At 31.0% G+C, this 17,644-nt stretch overlaps 1 protein-coding gene across 3 annotated transcripts in view; it reads right to left on the bottom strand.

Annotated features, from left to right (window-relative positions):
• LOC122628160 (fibrillin-1) overlaps nt 1–17,644 on the bottom strand; it is a 129,475-nt gene that overhangs the window by 72,882 nt on the left and 38,949 nt on the right. For all 3 annotated transcript variants that reach the window (XM_043810113.1, XM_043810115.1, XM_043810114.1), the window contains one exon: nt 37–222. In XM_043810113.1, coding sequence (XP_043666048.1) covers nt 37–222 — 186 coding nt within the window. The remainder of the gene's footprint in view (nt 1–36; nt 223–17,644) is intronic.

Raw genomic sequence — 17,644 nt, 5'->3', positions numbered from 1 at the left:
GCTTGGACAATGACCCTCATAATTATTCCAACTTACCTAGAAGTACACACTTGGGTACAGGATGATCCCAACCGTTCGCCGTGCAAGTGGCTACCTTGTGTCCTTTTAGTCTACGCCCTACCTCACAGGAATATACGGTCTGTAAAGTACCATCTTCAAGAACCCTTTCTCGTACCGCACCCCATTGTGGTGGTTGTACCAAAGGACAATTTCCTAACACATCTAAAAACAATCAGGAAAAGAAGAGTATGTAATTAATTAAATTAATACAAAAATTCAAATATACATATACATATATATATATATATAAATTATTAAATATTATACAATATATATATATATAGTCAATAATTTTAATAAATTCAATAATTGGCCATAAAAATAAAAATAAGAATTTCATCATAGAAATAAAAATAATAATCGTATTAGAAAAAATCCAAAAGTAAAAGGAGACTTTTTGTATAATATAAAAATAAAATTATATCTATATATATATATATATCTTATGATATAAATAAATAATTGAATATTTAATAATTTATCAAACTTCATCATTTACATATCTAATTATACAATATCAAATTTCATTATAAAATCAATAATCGTTTCGGTAAAATCGAAATAAATATAACATTTTTTACGTATATACATTTTTTTAATATATATATATATATATATATATATATATATATATATATATTATCGTATAAGTATCGAATTTTGAAATTAAATTACATTCAATAATTTATTATAATAATTAACTTTTTATTGAATGATTTTGTCATAAGATCAAGGGTCACGTTTGAACAAATGAAAAAGAAAAGGAAAGAAAAGAGAAGAAATAATAAAAGTTCGATCGAGAGAAGAAACGATTAAAAAGAAGATAAAGGATCAAGCAACGTGTTCGACACCGCGAGGGGTCCTGCTCGCACGTGGGATGGACGCGGTCAGATTAAAATTTAATAATCCTGCGGTAACATAATATTCCCCACCCGCTGTGGCAACCACCACCACCAAAACCAGTACCACCACTGCTACCACCACCATCACCACCACCACCACCACCACCACTACCACCATCGTGATCGACTGACGCAGGTAAAGGGCAAAGGTTCCTAATTGGTTCACCGCAAGAGTTTCGTCGTTATTACATAAAATTTATCGAATAAAGATCCGTTATAAAATATATTAATTTTTCTAAATGATTTTTCTAATTATTATGTAATCATTATATCTCTCTAAAATTTATCGAACAAACCAAGATTCGTTAGGAAAGTATATATTAATTTTTCTAAATTATTTTTCTAGTATTTAAAGTCAAACAATCGAATAAAATGTTGTTAGAAAGAACGTATGATAATTTATTTTTCTAATCGATTTAATCGAAAAAATTGTCCAATCGGATTTCTTAGAAAAAAAGAAAAATGTCAGGATTGATCCAATCAATCTGATCGTAAAATTGTCGAATCGAGTTGGAAGAAAAGATCTCGATTTTTTCGATCGGTTTGATCGTATAAATATCGAGTCCAATTTCTTGACAAATATAACGCGATCTTTCTAAAATCGTAAAATTTCCTAGAATATAATTATCACGAACTTTCTAATTAATCTAACGTACGATTATCGTAGTTATAAAATTCGTTAGGAACAAACAGAAAAGGAAAAGAACAAAATGTCGATATTTTTAATTAATTCAAATACGTTGTCTAACAAACGTAAAAAGATGTAATTGCACAAATTATACTTTTATGAATCATACGTACATGTATATATACATACGAAGAAAAACTATAAGTCGAAGGTACATAGCTGGAACGAATGTAGAGTTTGAACTTAGTTATCGTTGAAATTAGAAACACGTCCCTCTTATTCCGCGACAGTCAGAGTCAGATTGATTAATTTCCGATACGAATCGTTGTTGGAATGTTTGTAAACACGGACTAAACACAGAGTGGTATATATGTAGAGGTAAACAGATAGGCATGTCTTTCTACTGGAAGCTGAATAAACTCGATTGGAAGGAGAAGTTCAGTACCGATACACGTCGATTAGAAAATACGAATCGAAGGGTGGAGGATTCGCGTTTAGTTCTTTTATTTTTTTATTTTTTTATTTTTCTATTTATTTATTTATTTATTTATTTATTTATTCATTCATTCCCTTTTTTTTCTTTAATTTCTTTTCTCGTTTTTTTTTCTCCTTTCATCTTTTTTCTTTTTTGTATTCTCCTCTTTCCCACGATCGATGTCACCGATAAATCCGCTAATTGCCATCGAACGTAGTAGAGAGGCTATTGTATCGAATATAAATTGTCGAGACGATTCGAGAGCACTTCGAGAGGACATTAAAGTTCGAGATTTATGTATGTACGTTTGCCAATAACTCGGCCGTTCGAATTTTATTGCCAGAAAGACGTTCGTCGAAAATCGTGTAGGACAATTCATGAACTTCTTCTTGATCGGTACACGCTCTGTGTGTAGATGTATATGAGTTAACTGATAAGTAATATCGACATTTTCAATATAAAAAAATACTAGTGTCGTTTATCTGGATAGAAAATATCAAAAATTATTTTCAATAAAAAATATACTCTATACCATTATTCATTTAGATACAAAATATTATACATTTTCGATGTATGATATATTAACGTTATTTATTTTAATAACAAACTATTAAATATTTCGACAATACTTATCGACGATTTTCAATATTTATATAAACATATATATATATATATATCGTAAAAAACAAATATAATCTTCTTTTTTCTTTTCCTTCCTTTTCTTTTTCCTTTCAGTCAAAAAGGAAGGACATATTAGAATCGAATAGATTCTTCGAGTAAAATCGTAAGAACGTTAGTTTCCGCATTACGTCGACCGTAAATTAGAGTGGAATTAAGTGCGGTAGACGTACGATATTCCCGTGAGATAACGCCAGAAAATTTCACGCTGCTCGTTTCATCTCGTAAGGATTTCCGTGCGTAAGGTATCTTCATAAATCATATTCTCACGATCGGATATTAAAAATCTATATATGTACATACACACACACACACACACACATGTGTATGTATTTTATAAATAACATACGTAAATGATACAAACAACGTTCCGTTTGTTCAGAGTGTCAAAACAGAGAAAGAAAGAATTTCGTTTCATTTCATTTAGTTTCGTTTCGTTTCGTTTCGTTTTAACCAAATTTATTAGATTATAAGAAGGAATTTTCTTTGTTCGAGTTATATAAGATCTAGAAGATTAATCGCGGTGTAGGAAACGTTCTTGCTTTTGTGCAATTTAGCGAAGAAAACGTAACCTATAAATCGTTAACTTGCCAGACGAAGTTATCGTTAGTAATTTTTCGTAAAGGCTCGCACATCTTCTATATACATATATGTGTGTGTGTGTATGCGTGTACGAGTGTATACATATATATATATATATATATATATATATATATATATATATGTTTCCTTTTACTCTAAGGAATAAACCATCCTCTAAGTTTCTTTCTCCTTCTTTCTAACTCTACCCTTCCTTCTTTCATTCTTCTCCTACCTTTCATTTTCTTTCTAGTACTCTTCTTGTTTAAAGAAATATTTACTTATGGCTTCTCTGAAATAAGGCGTACTCCAGTGACGCCAGCATCTGCGTAAGATCTTTCAAAACGCTTACTAAAGGCAGGAAGAAACGAGCTCGTTAAAAGAAAATATCTTTAATTAATTGGCCTTGCAAGGAACGTTAATAGTGGGGGAGAAAGAAAGAAAGACAGACAGACAGACAGAGGGAAAGAAAGAGAGAAAGAGAAAGAGAGAAAAAAAAGAGAGAGAGAGAGAGAGAAAGAAATATAAGACGAGATGAAAATAAAATGAAATGAAGGAGAAGAAAAAATAATTTAATAAAAAATATATATATGTAGATTCTTTTACTAATCATTCTATACTACGAACTAATAATTACATATGTATATCCGATTACAAGATTACACGCACACACTCATTTTACATTCCCTTTAGAAATTTTCAGTCCTCCTCCTCCTCCTCCTCCTCCTCCTCCTCCTTCACAGTTCTCCATTAAATTCTCGTCATTCATATCTTCGCGCACGTACATGAATATAGAAAAAAAAGAAAAAAAAAAAAAAAGAGAAGAGAAAAAGGAACAAAAAGACAGAGGGAGAGAAAGAGAGAGAGAGAGTATCAAAGAGCTATCGAAAATCGAAGATCCGAAGGAACCTGTTAAATTCAAAGGGAATAATTATAGTGGACTCTTTAGACGTTGGAAATGGTGAATGAATCTACCTATACAAAGACAGAACGTTCAGGGTTATGTACCTACCTATCTAAGTACATATGTATCTAAAAACATACGTACGTACATATATATATATATACATATATATATATATGTATATACATACATTGAAAAACGAACATAAAGTATCTTTTGCAAAGGATTGCAAAAGAGTCTGTTAAAGAGTACGTCAGTGTATCGTTTGGTATTTCGAAACGGTAGAAGCCTCGAAATTAATCGTAGAAAAGCTCCCGTAGGACGGTCCGGGACTCGATGTTGGATGTGTTGAGGAGATGGTGAGGGTAGAGAGGGAGGAAGGGAGGGAAGGACGACGGTGATGGACCCTGGACGTCCGTTCGACGTTCCACACTTTTTCATTAACACACGAGAACGCGTTTGTCTTCGATAAAGGCTAGGAAACTAATAGTAAGAGAGAGTAAGAGAGAAAGATATATATATATATATATATATATATATATATATATAGAGAGAGAGAGAGAGAGAGAGAGAGAGTAACTGTATAGATACGATGCACACGGTTGTTGAGAACATGTAATCTAACGCATTATATTAAACTTGGACGATTCGTAATATTAATCTATCTCTTTCTCTCTCTCTCTCTCTCTCTCTCTCTCTCTCTTTCTTTCTTCTTCTTTCTCTCTGTTTCTTTTTATCTCTCCATTTCTTTTTTTCTCTCTCTCTCTCTTTCTCTCTGTCTCTCTGTTTCTCTCAGTCGTTTCTCGTGGCTTCGATAGGTATCTCTATTTCTCTGAGCATTCTCGCATAAGTTACGCGTTATTAAACCTCCATAGAGCGAGATAGGCTGCCAGCAACCCCTCTCTTAAACGTGGTGGAACGGACGCGAGCGTGCACGTTTCCCGAGGTGAAATATTTTACGATCGAGAAGGGGAACTCCCGAGGTCTCCCTCCGTCCCACCGCCAAAGATTTATGCGTTGTTACCTATGTATATGTATGCATTTATGTATGTATGTATATACGTATGTATGTCTGTATGTATGTATGTTTGTTTGTATGTATGTATATATGTATGTATATATATACGTACGGATGTATGCATGTATATACTACAGCTCGGGATATGCGGTTTTCGTTTCGTGAGAATTCAACGACACACGCACAGGCAGAAAAAAATGACTTCCCGGTTCACTCTCTGGATTCTCTCTGCCGTTGGTTGCTTTTTTCTACTTTTTTCTTTTTTTTTTTTTTTTTTTAGAATAGATATCGTTCGATATCGATATCGAGAATATACCAACAATACTCTTTGATCTCGTCTTTTTTCTTCTAAACTTAATTTTTAACAACGAAAAAGCAACGAGCCAGCGAAAAAAGATTCCTTCGAATAGTCCGACGATCTGATTTTGGATTTTTCTTTTTTTTTTTTCTCTTTTTTTCTTTTATTTTTCTCTTCTCTTCGACAAAGGATAAAAATGTTTATTTTCATATTATAACGTAAATAAATTTAGTGTTTATCTTCTCCTCCTCTTCTCCCCCTCGTTACCTTTCATATTCCATGAATATATCGGTGGTATGATTTTGCGTAGAACGAAACGCGAAATGCCATGGAACAAGATCGAGTGTCGACCCTTCGTAGAGCCGATGTTAATCAAATCCGTTTGGTAAAGCAGATAGATGGGTTGCAATGTCACCGATGCTCGTAACCGATCAAATATAACGTAGATCGAATATAGGAGCTTTTCGTTATATACGAACTAACGTCGGCTAACACTCATATTCTATATCGTCTCTACAAAGCCGCCTTACGTCATCTACAAACATCGATATTACATCATCTGTAATATCTCCATGTATTCACTTATCGATATATACGCGTTATTTCGTTTCGTATTAAATTTCACAAAAGTAAATATTTATTATTGTTATTATTATTATTATTATTATTATTATGAAATAATAAAAATTTTCAGATTAAAAATATTACAATTACGCGTTGTAATATAGAACTGAAAAAATTTTTTCGTTTCAAGTTAACTGAAAAGATCTAATTTGCGTTATATCGATTAAATCTCGATCGAACGTTTACATTTATTTTTTCGAGCGATACACGAGATCGATCGAAAAGTTTTTAAATCGTTCGATTATTTTTCGATCGTTCCTTTTCGAGATATTTTTGATTGAAATTTTATACCGATGATTAAAATAAAACAATTCGTCGTTATCTTTTACGATTCGAGAAAATAAAAAAAAAAAAAAAGAAACGAAGAAGAAACGAAAAAATTAGATTAAAGAAAATCGATACCTATTCGAATTCAAAAACTTTAGATCCTTTCTGCGTTAAAACAAATCTTCGAATAATTCGAAATAATCGAATCGTGTGTTATAAATTAACCGAAGGAATAATATTTACGTGTCGTTTTATTTATCAATTCTACATTTGTTGCTTTTATTTATTCGCTCGATATTTTTATTAATTAATGATAAGTATTTTGTAAAATATATGAATATTTGATTCAGTATTTATAATAATACATCGCTAAGTGATATAAATGATCGATACAAATAATTAATAATATAGTAGTTGCATCTGGATTGCGTCGACACATTAAAAACACCGAGCATCTATTTAAAATACTGACAAATTATTACACCTGTTTATAAATATCTTACATAAAAGTAAAAATAATGACGATTATTGTATTAATCGACTAATCGTTTACTTATTCACGTACATACCTATCGATATTTTATTATCGATACCAATACAATAAATGATCGAATAAGTAAATACCATTTTAATATCAATAAATTAACGGGTCTGAAAATTTTAATAAATCGCTGATGTATGTACTTCTGAGGTTTCATTGAATTTATATCTTATTTGAGTTCGACTTATATACACATACACACACACACACACACACACATATATATATATATATACGAAAATATAGAATGACAAAGCTTTCTTAGAGATTAACGAAGAATTAAGCGTATTAACGCTTAAATCCACAAGTAGGATGAGAACTGAATTCTGCATGAGATGCATAAATTTATTGACCGTCGTACTTACACATCGACTAACACGACTTCCTTTTAGTCGAAGTATCTATATTGACACACATTTTCTATCTCTCTCGTTCTCTCTCATCTAATATTTATCTTAAAATCTGTCTTTCGAAAGTCGGTAATCGTACATTCGATAATCATACATTCGAATCTTTACAAAGAAAACGAAATACATAAGTTGTTAATTAATTAATAGGTACGATTCAATTTCTTTTTTTATAATAACAAGTATTTCTCAATCCTTTCTCTTTTATAATACTTATCTCCAAATCTGTCTTTCCAAAGTAAGTATAATTAATTATAGATAAATATTTCAATCACAAAAATAAATATATAAATTGTTAATTAACTAACAAAAAATTCATTGTTATTTTTTATAATAAATATTTTCGACTTTCTCTCTCTTCCTCTCTTCTCCTACTTATATCGAAATCAATATTTCTCAAATCAGCGTACAATCGATCGTATATTCCAATGATCGAGAAATTAAATTAATTAATTGATAAAAAAAAGAATATATTAAAAGAATATATTAAAATTTGTATAACAAAGTCTTATGGAATCGAATAAGACGAAATGATATTTTGATAAACGGACATAAAAATCACTAGTAACTGGTGTAACGTTTAATTTTTTCCTTTCGACTATATAATATTAACGATAGCTTACTCTTTCATGCGTCGATAACCTTACCAGTGTGTCAACCACCGTGGGCCCCTCGTTCTATTTATTATTCCATGATCGTGCCAGCGATAAAGCCGTCCCACTGCTTTTACTACTCTCTCGTTCCACAACTCTCTTACCTCCTACTCCTCCTACTCCTACTCCTCCTCCTCCTCTTCTTCCTCCTCCTCCTTCTCCTTCTCTTTACTCCTTCCTCTTGATCAGTACCCTTTGATCGTGGCACACTCGATCGCAAGAATTATTACACCCTTCGTTCACGAAACGAATCGCATTTCCTTCTCGTTCGATTCGTTCCTTTCCTTTCCTCTCCTTTCCTCCGCTCCTTTCGTTTCATTCCTTTCGTTTCGTTCATTCGTTCGCCATTTGACCGATTCAAGTTTATTCCAACATTAAGGACAATATACTCTCGAAAAAACAACCCCTACTTACGAAATTTCTTTGAAAATTATATGGGAAATATCGACTTCCAAGTGATCGAATAATTCTATACAAAGTGATTCTATATATTTCTTTTTATATTCAATTATAATTTAGTAATGTATGTTTGTAATAATTAATATTATAATGTTATATATAATAGTATTTATATTTTATTATCTATTAATTTTTTATAATATTTATAACAATTATGATTTAAATATAAATATTACTAGATATGTTATATATGATAGTATTTATATTTTGTTATCTATTAATTTTATAAATTATCTCGATCATTTCTATCATATATCTATCGATCATTTATTCCACGAATTCTGAAATCGTTCTAAAATCAATGTTTTTTCTTTTTTCTTAATTAGTTTACGAAATCGATATATGTAAAAAAAAAAAAAAAATTATGAATAAACAACCCCAACGCACGAAATTTCTCTTATAACTTTAATCGAGAAACTGTTAAGTACGTTAAAATATTCGATCAAGCAAACGATCTTAAGTAAAGATCGCTTTCTTTTCTCTTTTCCTATTTTTTTTTTTTTTTTTTTTTTGTATTTTTTCTTCATTCATTTATAATAATACTTTATATTTGATCGAACTATTAATTTTCGATATTATCGATAAATCATTCATTCCATCAATTTCGTTTGAAGTTCAAATTTTTGTTTTCTTCCGGGAATCGCGAATGGTATTTATTGTGTTAGTATTTTAAATAAATCATCAGCGTTTATAGTAAAGCATCATTACGTGATATACCTAATACTTAATTATTTATAGCGACTAAAATATTCATATATATTCATAGTATATTTTATAAAATATTTTTAACCATTAATTAATAAAAATATTGATCAAATAAATATTGATCAAATAAATAACATCGTTAAATCGATATGTTTTTTTCATAACAATATCTATTATTATAGTTTCTCTCTCTCTCTCTCTCTCTCTCTCTCTCTCTCTCTCTCTCTCTCTCTCTCTCTCTCTCTCTCTCTCTCTCTCTCTCTCTCTCTCTCTCTCTCACTTTCTCTTTTTGGTGGGTGGACAAAAGAATTCAAATTAAATTTTGACCAAGATGTACGACAATATATTTTATATTGATAGCCTTTCATTTTATGGTTTAATACTAAATGTCAATTGCACTTTTTTCACATTCTTTTACTTGACATTCTAATAATATAAATATATATATATATATAAAATACATTATAATAGTGGAAAAAACAATATGAAAGAAAACTTAAGTGATACTATATCGTTGCTATTTCGAAAATTTATGGCAAGTATAATACATTTCTATCATTCAAACCGTTAAGCATTTTATGGCTTATACTGTAGCGTAATAGTAATATAGCCATAAAGTTTAACTGCTCGATCAAAATAAATACAAGTCAAATTGAAAAGTTTTAATCCAAATAATATGAATTATAATTTTCATAAAAAGAAGAATATTTTGAAATCGATTATAACGTAAGATCTGGTAAGTCCGAACGAGACGAGATTAGTACGTGTTATCAACTTTCAAGTTCGAAATCTTAGCCGATCTGATCTTACTTGATTGCACTTGACTGCACATTTAATACTCCAAAACTAATTACTTCAACTATCCATTCACCAAAAATACCAATGTTGAATAAAATCTCGATGCTATTCGATCATTATTATTAATTTAAAAATTGAATTTTCGATTGTTAATTTTAATTTTAAAAAAGTATTATTATAATATCCCATAGATCCTATTTAAAAAGCAATTTTTTCTCTCCATTCATATAAACATCGATAAAATCGATAAGTATAACCTTATAACAGATTATACTTATATAATATCTGTACTTAATAAATCCTATTAATTTTTGAAAAGATCATTAATTATTCAGATATTTTAATTTCGATCAATACCATTGAAAGATCGACGTAATATCGTTCACAAAAAAGCGATTCTTATTTTAATAATTTCTCTTAGAAATTCTATTAGAATCTCATAGATTCCTTTTATTATCTGTCCAAAAAAAAAAAAAAAAAAAAGAAAAAGATTAATTATTATAAAAATCGATAAAATTCGTATACTATACTATTGTAATCGTAATCGTATCATAATATACATATTCGATCATTATTAATTTACGAAAATATCATTAGATAGATCGTTTATTCGATCATCTCGATTTATATTAGATCTCTCCATAAATGGAACGACGCCCACGAATGTCGAGACGATCGATCGAACGAACGAACGATCCATCGATCGAACGATCGATCGATCCTTGACAAGAGAAATTTTCTTGAGACTTTTCAATTTCCTTGGTCGTGTACTTCGAGTGTGTCGCGTTCCCAACACCGTCACTTCATCCAATCCCCCCTCTAACCCTTCCCACCCCTCTCCAACCCCCTACAAGCCCCCCACAACCCCCCACCCTCACAACCAGCTACCAGTCCCCCTTTTGTTTTACATAATTACGCATTATATAGTCGGGACGAAACGACTCTCGCAATTTTTCACGCTGCGGACGGGTGCACCGTAAAATGTGTACTACAGGAGCCCCTCGTCGCTCGTTACTCATGTAACATTCATTATATTCCTCGTCCTCGATTAAACGGAACGATCTTGCTAGCTGGCATATCCGGCAAAATGAGCTGCTTTCAGAAACTTCTCTTATTTCCCGATCGATTACCATCTGACTTAGTAAATGCGATTGAAAAAAACGAATAGAACGAAGTAATAACGTTAATCGAGTATTTAGAAAAAAATATTTTTAACAAAATTCGTTCGAAGGATTGTTTGGATCGGGATAAATATCTATGAAATAGATTAGGTATATGAAATCATTTGTCTTGTATGAAAGAAAATAAGATAAAATAAAATAAAATAAGATAAAATATCTTAAGGATTAATTAGATTAGAACGCGAATCGTCTGTTTGGTTTTCTTCGTTTTCGATAAAAAAAATATTTGATATTTAAATAGTTAATTAGTTTCGTTCACAGTAGATTAACGATTGACGAAGCTTATTAATTTGAACGATTAGAATAATATAATATAATACCTATAGAAAATATTACGCAATATATGGTATATAGAAAATATTATAATACGATATACAAGGATATAAAGAAAATAATCAGTGCTACGATAATAATAACATTTATAACATAACTTATAAGAAGACTTACAAAGTAGAAGAAGAAACTCACTTGCTTTATGACGTTACACACCGACGATGACTCGTGTAAGACTGATACGAGCGAGGATATTCGTTCGAAATGAACGACCGAACGGTTATCTTATTATCAAAACAGAAAAAGTAGGAAAACAAAATAAAAGAAAGAACGATCTAATCTAACCGAGAATCAAAATAATAACGTTCCATTCTAGTAATAATAATAATGTTGTCAAACCGCTCTAACGTAGGATAGGCGAGAACGTGTTTATACGTCGTATAAGGCGAGAATGACCTTAGGCTGTGTTCATACATATACACGAAACTTTGCGAAAGCAGCTTCTCTCTCTCTCTCTCTCTCTCTCTCGTTCTCTCTATCTTCTCTGTTTACCAGACGTTCAAACATTTGTCGGCATAGCACAGGACCGACGACATTATCGCTGTCCACGATATCCTTCTCCTCGAACGATATCATCCTGGCTGGTCTCGAGATTATCCGTCAATATTGAACGTTCGGCCACAATGGACAGAATCTAGTGAATACCACGTTATAAGCCGCGTTACGAGCATCAACGAACACCCATATAACAGCAACGTGCTTGCTTCGTCGTTTGCCAAATGACCATAAAATAGAACGTTAAAGCATTTCGAGAAATAAGTGTTATTCTTTAACAACGATTAAATTTAAAAAAGAAGAAAGAAAAGCACGTAAGTATCTGTATATGTATCTAAAATGTAATGTCAAATTTTTGATTAAAAACGTGATATTCTGATATATAGTATCATCATTGTTTTGTAGTTTATGTATGTAGATACGTGTATGTATATATATATATATATATATATATATATATATATATATTTTGTAAGTTTCTTCCCAATGGGACAGGACATGTACGTTATATACTTTAATCTTTTATGTGTAACATCTTATCTCACTTTAAACTTGGAATATTAGACACTGATATAGGTTATATCTATCTATAAGTTTTATCTGACATATCTATAACCTCATCTTAGATATCACTTTGAATATTGGAATATAAAATGTATAAATAAATCGATTATTATTATTGTAATTTATATCGTTAATTGTAAAATGATATTTATAATATATTATAATAATTCATTTGTTATATTGTTTATAAGTGCTTCTTAGAGAAACTTTCTTGATTTATACACTTTTTCTGTCCACCATATATACATATACCTATATATATATATATATATATATATATATATATATATATTACAACGATATTTGAATAAAAATAATATACAATATACAATATATACGTATATATATCTTAATGAATATTAGGTTAAACAATGTAACAGCAAACTCGTAATTAACAAAGTAACTATCATGGTCATCATTCAAAGAAGCGTTCAATTAAAGTTCATAAAGTTTCGTGAATTTTTTTTTCGTATTGTTCAGTAGTTTCAAAAGTGGAATGAATAGTTGTGTTGAGCCATCGAGTAAGATTATATATCCGTTAGAATCCTTTCCTATCCTCGCATATTTTCTCCCTCTCTCTCTCTCTCTCTCTCTCTCTCTCTCTCTCTCTCTCTCTCTCTCTGTCTGTCTTGCTGTCTTTGTCTGTCTTTGTCTCGCTACTAATTACTTCGTCTAAATTTCGAATTTAACTGAAATTTCTCTCCGGAAACCACTGGAAAGTCCTCTTGTAATATCGCTCGTAATTTCGCTAGATAGAAAATTTTGTCCTGTAAAGTGATACCTTTCGTATCCAATATTCTTTAACAAACATTTCTGGCAACATTCATCTCATCGACAATATTAATTCTTTTTTATTACTTTTATACAATGTAAAATAAATTGCATGTAAAAGAAAAATAATATTTATGGAATGTGTGTGTATGTATTCGTTCTATTTCTTTAAAAAAAAATATACTTGTATATGATGTACAATAATTTCATGTAAAAAAAAAAAAAAAGAATTGTCGAGTCTCTCGACATATATATATATATATATATATATATATATATATATATATATTCGTCATATTCCTTTTGAAAAATATATTTACTCGCATGTAATATAAAATAATTTTATATAAAAAAAAAAGTATTCGTCTTGTCTCTGTGTACGTGTGTGTACATATATGTATTCGTCCAGCTCCTTTTAAAAAATATACTTCACATTATTAATACTTTTATCCGACGTCATAGATACTAAAGGCGGTACTTTATCCCACGCATTCGACCGCAATTTTTCATTTCACATCGGCTAATCCTGAATCAACGCTCATAATATCCTACCTCGCTGCCTTATCCCGTAATCCGATTGGACACGCGCGTCTACTCCTCGGAATCGTCCTGACGTTCTGCGGAGCGATTGGCTCGCTTGTAAGTGAAAAAAAGAAAATGATAAAACAAAAAAAAAAGTAGTCCAAAAAAAGATTGAAGTAAAAGAAAAAAGAATTAAAAAAAAAAAAAAGGCAAGAATTTTTTTTTTTTAACGATTCACACCCCACTCGGAAAAAATATACGCGATATATAGAAATGAAGATTATAGAAAAAATTGTTTGCGAAGACAACTTTTCTTTCGTTAACTTTTCAAAATCTATCTTCAATTCGTATCACAACTCCACACGAAAGATGTACGACATATTCGGTTGATAATGATTTTACTAATTGATTTTACTACTTGATTAACTAAAATACTTCTTTTTCATTTGCAATGATTTAGAGAGATGAAGGGAAAAAAGAAAATAGAAACGTAACAATAAATTTCTTTCGTAACGATTCATACGACGATACGACGTAATCAAAATTATACCATGGATCGATAGTTAACGATTAACAATATCTATCACTCTCTCTCTAATTTTCAACAAACAAACAAAACGAATATACAAACAAACAAACAAACAAAAGTGCAGCCAATCGAGAAGAATAAAAAAAGAAAGAAAGAGGAGGACAAAAAGGGGGAGAGAAAAAAAACAGAAAATTGAAAGAAAAGTACATGGACGTGAACGATGTAAAACGCGTGGCAAAGCTGCCTCGAGAAGGAAGAAAGCTCAACAAATTGAAACGTCCTTGGTAAGAGGTGCGAGAAAGAGGGGTGAAGAGGGAGAGAAAGGGGAGGAAGGGGAGAAACGGGAGAAGAAAAAAAGACAGCGAAACGGGGTTTCGGGCAGGAAGGAGAAAGCAGGAAAAGCTCGGGCGTGGAAAAGCGACGAGCTTCCGATAAAACTCTTTCGCGTATATACAAGGACAGGGTTTTTCGTTTAGAGGAAAATGGAACATTCGAACTCTCCATCTCGACGGGACGAGATCGACCGTAAAAGTTCAAGCTCGCGTGTCGGATAGAAACATAGAGAGAGATATATATATATATGTATAGAAGGAAAAATACATAGAAAAATAGATAAAGAGAGAGAGAGAGAGAGAGAGAGAGAGAAAATGTCTTCTTCGAAACGAGCATCGGCATGTGAAACGATCGTTCCTAAAATTTTGTCGTTTATAAAAATGAAAGATAAAAAAGGTAAGAAACAAGAATTTTCTTAAAGATCGTAGGGAAATTGTTTTCCTTAGAGAAAGACTGAGTCATTAAAGTTCTTTAAGAATCATCGACGTAACTACGACGAAACTAGGATTAATTAGCGAGTCAAGCTCGAGAATGAAAGAGAAGTTTTTTCTATTTGATTAATCGTATCTCGGTATAAAATCGTTTTTCGAAACCGAGATCAAGATTGATAGTGTTCAAGATAGTAAGCCTTCATGTTTGAACGATACGAAATATTTTTTGACTAATTAGATATAAGTGTAATTTAAATAATGTGTATGTATGTATGTGTGTGTGTATTTCTCTCTCTCTCTCTCTCTCTCTCTCTCTCTCTCTCTCTCTCTCTCTCTCTCTCTCTCTCTCTCTCTCTATTTGTAAAAAAGTAGTAATATGAAAAATTACGATCGCATAGATATGTAAATTTGAAAAAAAAAAAGAAATAAAAGATATAAGAGAATCCATATCTACGATTCGTTGTAATAAATTATTCGTAAATTGTTGGATTGTCGAACGATCAGACAAAACAAAACAGAAAAAAAGAGCGAAAAAATTTGTCTACCCATCCCGTATTGACATGAATTTTCTTTTTTTCGTTTTCTCTTTTTTTCCCCTCTTCTTTTTTTTTCTTTTTTGATTTTTTCTTTCTTTTTTATTTTTTAATGCCGTCGAATAAAAACACGTGGAGTACGTGTATCGTAATTTCCCATGAAAAATTATTCATGGTTTCATATATCAGGTGGTGCTATGGTACGGGCAGTAGATGAAACCGTTTTTGGTCAGCCGGGAATACATTTGACACGCTCACGCACGAAGTATGAACGTAGGTATAAACATACACATATATATAGATATATAATACATACATAAATATATATAATATGTATGTATGTATGTATGTATGTATGTATGTATACTTTTTTCGGTTCATCGGTTCATCCCTCGACTAAATCCATCATGAAAATTAAAGCCGAAATTAAAACGTGCAACATGTTTTTCGAGATCACGAAGGTCCAGAGTTGTCGATTCACGGAAAATTAAATTGACAAATATTGAGAAAAGTCTAATTCAACGAACACGTTTAAAGGAATAATTAAATCCAATAATAATTACATATATACAGATATTCTTTAAATTACTATCGATTCTTTATACGTCTTTATACGTCTTGGATAAAAACTTCTTACGTCTTAAATGATTCTTACGTTGTACGTAAAGAAGAGAGAAGAAAGGGTCAAAAACGAAAAAATGAGAAACTAAAAAGAAGAAAATGAAAAAAGAATATGAAAGAAAAGAGAAGGAAATAAGAAAGACGACTGGTCTGACGATATTTTTTACAGGGCAATAGTCTTGTTTGGTCCTTGGACTTTCAGACGATACATATATACATATATAAATACATATATACATACACACATATATATATATGTATATAAGTATATATATATATATACGTACGTACATACGATATAGAAACGTACATGCTCTTCCGAAAGTTCGTACACAGTGAGTGCACTTTTTCGTCGCGACGACCCTTCGCTTCCGAGACTAATGGTTTGCATTAACCTCTGACCCTCGAGTTGAGGTCGACTCGCGGAGGACCTCCGGCCAAGATAGGGGAGGTCGACAGAGAAATACTTCGGTTCGACCTCTCCAAAATTCGGCGCCGCCACGACCTACGTAGTACTCTTGGTTTAACCGCGAACGTTTTGTGTTTTTACGATGTCGTACGATGTCCCTCGTGTTCGCCTCACTGGACCCAGTTAAACGATCTGATCTTTAACGACGACGATAATCGATTTTTTGCATTTGTTTTCTTTCTTTTTTTTTATTTTTTTTTTTTTGTTGGACGGGTAGGTAATTTTAAATTCTTAAATAAATAAAGAGAAAAGATAGAGGAAGTAACATACTAAGTCGGGAGAAAAAAATTATTTTTTGACTTTTTTTAATCGATTAAATATAAATATAACTGAGTTCTTTGTTTTCTTTCTTTTTAATAAGTAGTAATTTTAATTTTTAAAAAAAGGAAAAAATGTACGCACGTTCAGTATCTATGAAATCAATGTTTAATGTTTCAAGATTGAGATGAAGTATATACGTATACATACATATATATGAATATATATATGTATGTATGTATGTATGTATGTATAAACGTTTAGACATTAGTATTGAAAATCATTTTGAGTAAATGTTATTTCGAACGTAGGAAAATGAATGAGCATGAAAAAGAGAGAGAATAAAATAACGATTTTGAAATATGAGAGTTTACAGAAAGAGTTTCTTGGTATCCATTACGTGTTCGTTACGGATCTAACTACATAAGCTATCGGATATCCAAAGCTTGCACAGAGACTAAGTAAAATAGAGAATAAATTCTACATGTAGATATTTAACGTATCCTTACCATGATCTATATGATCCATATATGTAGTAAAATAAAATAGAAATGATATATATATATATATATATATATATATATATATATATATATATATAGTGTAAA

Source organism: Vespula pensylvanica, chromosome 3 (assembly GCF_014466175.1).
Source record: "Vespula pensylvanica isolate Volc-1 chromosome 3, ASM1446617v1, whole genome shotgun sequence".
NCBI lineage: Eukaryota > Metazoa > Arthropoda > Insecta > Hymenoptera > Vespidae > Vespula > Vespula pensylvanica.
The sequence above is the reverse complement of the archived record's forward strand: the minus strand, read 5'-3'. Positions and strand labels throughout refer to the sequence as shown.